The sequence below is a fragment of the Myotis davidii genome, unplaced genomic scaffold, assembly GCF_000327345.1.
Source record: "Myotis davidii unplaced genomic scaffold, ASM32734v1 scaffold269, whole genome shotgun sequence".
Taxonomy (NCBI): domain Eukaryota; kingdom Metazoa; phylum Chordata; class Mammalia; order Chiroptera; family Vespertilionidae; genus Myotis; species Myotis davidii.
The window spans coordinates 7,562,723-7,569,196 of record NW_006383008.1 but is presented as its reverse complement, the minus strand read 5'-3'; the positions used below and the strand labels follow the sequence as shown (position 1 = coordinate 7,569,196).

General features: G+C 35.8%; 1 protein-coding gene across 3 annotated transcripts in view; it reads right to left on the bottom strand.

The window, feature by feature from the left end:
- Positions 1-6,474, bottom strand: part of RNGTT (RNA guanylyltransferase and 5'-phosphatase) — a 200,339-nt gene that overhangs the window by 165,760 nt on the left and 28,105 nt on the right. For all 3 annotated transcript variants that reach the window (XM_006778272.2, XM_006778271.2, XM_015557684.1), the window contains 3 exons: positions 5,855-6,095; positions 5,346-5,455; positions 3,502-3,603 (listed from right to left, as the gene is read on the bottom strand). In XM_006778272.2, coding sequence (XP_006778335.1) covers positions 3,502-3,603; positions 5,346-5,455; positions 5,855-6,095 — 453 coding nt within the window. The remainder of the gene's footprint in view (positions 1-3,501; positions 3,604-5,345; positions 5,456-5,854; positions 6,096-6,474) is intronic.

Here is a 6,474-nt window from a genome sequence, read left to right as displayed (position 1 = left end):
CAAATTTTGCAGACTTTATTATTTTTCCCAAACTTTGCCATGATCACAGCCTTGGATACTATGGAGAAGGCAATGTAGAAAGTAAAGAATATCTATAATATGAAACTCATCAGATCAAAACTCTGCCTCACCCCCAAATCCCCAAGCCATTTTGTAGTACAAAGCCTAGAGATAGGCACTTTTCCTCCTTACCTTTTCTTTTTCTTTTTTTTTCACTCTTTCTTCACTCAAAGAAGTAAGTAATAAACCCATCTATTAAGACACTGTAGCCTAGCTGGTTTGGCTCAGTGGATAGAGCATTGGCCTGAGGATTGAAGGGTCCCAGGTTCAATTCCGGTCAAGGGCATATGCCCGGGTTGCGGGCTCAATCCCCAGTGTGGGGTGTGCAGGAGGCAGCCGATCAATGATTCTCTCTCATCATTGATGTTTCTATCTCTCTCTACCTCTCCCTTCCTCTCTAAAATCAATAAAAATATATTATTAAAAAAAAGACATTGTTACATATCTATCAAAAATATACATCTCAACAAAACTCAACTTAGGCTGATCCTTACTACCAATTTAATAGATTCTGAAATTAAATATTATTTCCACATTCTGAAAATAAGCAATGAAGCTAATTTTTACTTATTCTTCAAAAAAACATATGCCCAGGAAAGAGGGCATAAAGAGGCAAGGCATTCATATCCTATATATCTGAATCTTTAACTATATCTATCCATGCTTATAGATTCATCCATGTAGAATGAATACTCCTAGAAGAACATAAGGCAAACTTAAATTTTTAATTTTATTTCTTTATACTGTTTGAATTTTTTATCATACATTTATATTAGTTTTCTGTAGCTAGTTCACTTTTAAAGTAACTTCAAAATACTGTGAACAGCCCAGCCAGTGTGGTTCAGTGGTTGAGCATCAACCCATGCACCAAGAGATCACTGGTTCGCTTCCTGGGTTGCAGGCTCAATCCCCAGTAGGGGGCATGCAGGAGGCAACCGATCAATGTTTCTATCTCTCTCCCTCTCCCTTCCTCTCTCTAAAAAAGATCAATAAAAAATATAAATGAATAAACACTGTGAACAAATGAGCATCTATACGTAAATATATAAAAAATATATGTAAGACATACTTTATTTGAACTCACTACACCAAGCATTAATATTAAAACAATAACTATACCCAAAAGAATAAAGTCTCAATACCACAATGATAGTGGTGATGATAAATCTTTAGGTGATAAAAATGACTATTTTTATTTTCTTCATTATTTTCTGAATTTAATGAATTTTGTTATCTACAAAATAAAATTTTTAAAAAGCTAAAAATTACTAAGTTGAAGAGACTTTACAACAAATAAAATGAAAGAAAATGTGATGATATATTCCCAACTGATAAAAATATAATTACTAGAAAGCATATCATGTTGAAATATCATTATATTGTTATTATAATCAAGTTGTATCTGCCCCTCTACATATCTCCATATGTATCTTTTTCTTTTTTGATCCTCATCTGAGGATATTTTTCCATTATTTTTAGAGAGAGTGGAAGGGATTGAGAAAGACAGAGAAAGAGAAAAACATTGATGTGACAGAGAGACATCAACCCTGGGTCAATGCTCTATCCACCGAGCCAAATCCGCCAGGTCCATATGACTCTTCAAGGTCACCACAAATTAAATGTAAATGAAGAAAGAATAAAACAAAAAGTATAATTGCCATGTTGACATTCAAAAACTGCTCATAAAAATTAAATGCAATCTATATCATCTTCAAAATAACATCTAAAAATTAAAATATAAAAGCAGGATCTTAAAGATATATCTACATTCCCCTTTTTATTGCAGCATTATTCACAATAGCAAAGATGTGAAAACAACCTAAATGTCCATCAACAGATAAACAGACAAAGAAGACATGGTATACAGCACCCCCCTTTATCCAGGGGGGAATAGGTCCCAAGACCCCCTGTGGATGCCTGAAACCACAAATATTACCAAACCCTATATGTACTATGCTTTTTTCCCATATATACATACCTATGATAAAAGTTAATTTATAAATTAGACAGACATTAACAATAAATATTAATAAGATAAATACTGTATATCATTTATACATGAAATCTGAAAAAGCCAAAATCATAGAAACAGATACTAGTGTGGTGGTTACCAGAGACTGAAAGGGTGATGGAAATGGGGAGATGTTGGTAAAATTCCAGTTGTAAGACAAATAAGTTCTGGTGATCTAATGTACAGTATGGTGGTTATAGTTTTTAATACTGTATTATATACATGCTAAGACAGTAGATCTTAAATTTTCTCATCACAAAAAAGAAATGGTGATTATGTTAAGTGATGGAGGTGTCATATGCTATGACAGTAATCATTTTACAATATATAAGTACATCAAATCAACATATTATACACTTTAAATTACCCAAGATATGTCGATTATACCTCAATAAAGCTAGGGGTAAAACTAAAATATATGTGCACTCTTAATTATTCTAAAACATTTTTCTTTGTTATGAAAAAGTTAATAGGACTCCTACATTAATATCTGAAAAATAATTATTTCAACTATCAATAACCAATTGCTAAATGAAGATTTACTAAACACATATAGATATCAAAGCTGTAAAAATATGGATTATAAAACAGAAAGAAAGAGTTAAATATTATTGAGGAAACACAAAACTTATATTAATATTTTAAAACTTAGGAATACGAAATTTGAAACTAAGCTTTGTTGTAAGAATACAGCCTGAAGAGTGTATAAAATTACAAAAAGAATTAGCAAGGATTAAAAGAAAATGAAAAACCTATTCAAAGAAATAAAATAGAGAATGAATCAGGGAGAGCTGGTAATATTTAGATTATAAACTGACAGCACATCTGTTAATTTTTTTGTTTTGTTTTTATTAATCCTCAGCCGAGGATATTACTCCACTGACTTTTAGAAAGGAAGGGAGGGGGAGAAACAGAGAGAGAAACATCAATATGAGAGAAGTATCGATTGGTTGACCCCTGGCACATGCCCCAAACCAGACCAGGGTTCAAGCCCTCAACTGAGGGACATGCCCTTAACCAGAAACAAGCCCAGAGCCCTTCAGTCCTCAGGCTGATGCTCTATCCACTGCGCTAAATCGGCTAGGGCACATCTGTTAATTTTAGGAGTTCCCAGGAACCATTAAAGACAAGGTGGGCACCAGATATACCAAATAGCACAATATTATCGAGGGAAAAAACACTTTCAAACTTAAATTTGGTATGGATTTATGTTAAACAGAACTCTAAAAGCAAAAATTTAGCAGAATGAGGATATTACATAGCTAAGAATACTAGCAAAAGAAAAACTATCCAAAATTTGAAACATGCCTTATTTTGGTGTTCAAGTCAGAAATTCACACTCCCCAGAGTGCAAACCTTCTCTAACAACAAAGCAATTTTCTTCAAGCATTAGGGTTATTTGTATGACTATTTCTAGAAGTAGAACTTACCGAGTACCATCTGCTTTCCAGCTTACTTTATATGGATTCTGCTCTAAAAGTTTAATATTTTGCTTGTCCATGGAAACAGGCTGTGCTCCAGGGAATCCAGACCTTAAAGAAGAACATTTTATTGTTATGGCTGTTATCCATAGAAAGCACTGCATGTCTGAAACCAACCTCACGAGTCACATGTTTATACAATATTCTCCCTATGTGAGATTAATGTCAATTGGAAAAATATTAGATTTCACAAGAATACTAACAAACGGTTATCATTTTCTTGACATTTTAGAACATAAGTTATCAAGATTCTAATTGCCACTACTATACCTATTGAGCTAGTCCTATATAATAAAGCAGTAATATCCAAATTGACCATCACTCCAACACACCAGATGGCCGCCACAAGATGGCCTGCAGGGGAGGGCAGTTGGGGGGACCCAGGCCTGCAGGGGAGAGCAGTTGGGAGCAACCAGGCCTGCAGGGGAGGGCAGTTGGGGGGAACCAGGCATGCAAGGGAGGGCAATTGGGAGTAGGAGATCAGTTAGGCATCGATCAGGCTGGCAGGGGAGTGGTCAGGCTGGCAGGCAGAAGCAGTTAGGGGCAATCAGACAAGCAAACGAGCGGTTGGGAGCCAGCAGTCCCAGATTGTGAGAGGGATGTCTGACTGCCCGTTTAGGCCCGATCCCTGCAGGCAGTCAGACATCCCTCGAGAGGTCCCAGGTTGGACAGGGTGCAGGCTAGGCTGAGGGACACACACTCCCTGCCCTGCACAAATTTCATGCACCGGGCCTCTAGTTTTTAAATATACACATGATCTAAATAGTAAAACAGGTACATTTACAAATCTTTTAAATCAGGAAGAAGTTTAAATCTTGCTTTAGTTATTCTACATTATTCTAGACCTCATATTGCTCCATTATGACACTGCCAGCTTGGCATAACTGTACAGGGTTGGCAAGTTTCTCCCCAAAAGATGCCCAGAAGTGACAAAACCAGAGAAATGTAGATCAAGATTAAAGGACTCTGGCAAGGGTTTTACACAACACTAAAATCAGTTTTACTTCATCATCATTTTCATCTTTTATTTAAAATTATTTCTAGGTGATTGACCTGTATATACCAGTCAAAAAGTTACTTATGCCGAAACCGGTTTGGCTCAGTGGATAGAGCGTCGGCTTGCGCACTGAAAGGTCCCGGGTTCGATTCTGATCAAGGGCATGTACCTGGGTTGTGGGCACATCCCCAGTGGGAGTTGTGCGGGAGGCAGCTGATCGATGTTTCTCTCTCATTGATGTTTCTAACTCTCATCTCTCTGCCCCTTCCTCTCTGTAAAAAATCAATAAAATATTTTTTTTTTAAAAAGTTACTTATAATAGGAATTTTTAGGCTGATAGTCCTGTTTCATCATGTCCCAGCTGTATTATAATTTTCGGCATCAGACAGCAACGATCAACAGTAATGTTCACAGACCAAGATCAGAGAACAAGAGATAAGAGCAGTGACTTCTCTCCTGAATCCTACTGAAATATGGGCATATTCAATTTTTATGTCTTCTCCCTTAATACCATAAGGGCAACCCAAACATTAATCTGCAACAGTAGATTCAAACATACAAAACATTTTATACTATAGTAACTTTCTAATCCTTTAGGAAGACATGTGAGTCAACTAATTTTTGACTCAACTATTTATTACACTGCTTGTCTTGAGAAAAACTCTTAAATCTTTGTAAGCACTCTATGTAAAAATACAAATTTCAGGAAGCAAAGAAGCTATGTTAATGTTTGCTTCAATGTTAAGTGTTGCAAAGTAAGAATAAATTTTATTTAAAACAGTAAAATATTTATTACCCTTCCCAGCCACAGAATTGACGACACTTCTGCTGTACTTCTCCTAACTTCGGTTGAGTTGTTACTTGAGTTACACCTTTAACCGTTATACCTTCTAAGAAAATAGCACCCTTAAAATAAAAGGAAAATGTTTTATTAGAGTACAAATACATTTATGAAGATTAGAATGAGAGACAGATAATTTTATAAAGCATTTGTAAAATTTTCACTAAATATTTAATTGGAATTTCATAATACTTTGCAAAGAAATAGTAAATTCTGAGTCCAATGTATAAGAGATCTTTGGTTTACCCAAGAAACAAAACAGGATGAATTTACGTAACAAACTTTTCTTGTAGAAAAAGCAAGGAGTCATGGCTATCAAGAATCTTTATAAATAACTAGAATGAAATAACCTCACATATCTAGTAAAAGAAAATAGTCAACATTCCATTTTCATAAGTCTCATGAAGATTTTCATAAATCTGATGAAGAAAAAAGGTAAAGACTATAATATTTTTATTCATTACCAATTTTAACCGTTCTTTTCTCCTTTTCCCAAAGGAGGCACTTGACCCAGGTTCTGGTTCCTTCTTTCCATCCTCATCCTCATCTTCCTCTTCATCATCCTCAAAACACCAATCTGGCAATACAGGTGGGGCTGGTGCTTCCTCTATATCACCATAGCGACGAAAAAGTTCTTTCAAATAATCACCCTTATAAATTCCTGGTGGTCTTGCTTGAGCAAAAGTGGCAACTGCTGCTTCAATACTATGGAAAACAAATACCATGCGATTTCCTCACTACTCTCCATTTATGCAGATTTTTCAAAACTTATCTATAATAATAAAAGCACAATATGCTAATTAGACCAAATGTCCTTCTGGATGACCTTCCAGATGAAGCCAGGGCTGCGAGGGAAGCCAGGGTCCCGGGTGCCAGAGGGAAGCTGGTGTCAGCAGCCAGGGAAAGGAAGTCCCACTCTTGCACAAATTTCGTGCATTGGGCCTCTAGTTTGCATATAAGTTATTGGTTATTCTCTTCCCACCCACCTACCTCCACCTTCTCTCTGAGATTCATCTGTCTGTTCTATGTTTCTGTGTCTCTGAATCTATTTTGTTCATCAGTTTATTTTGTTCTTTAGATTCAA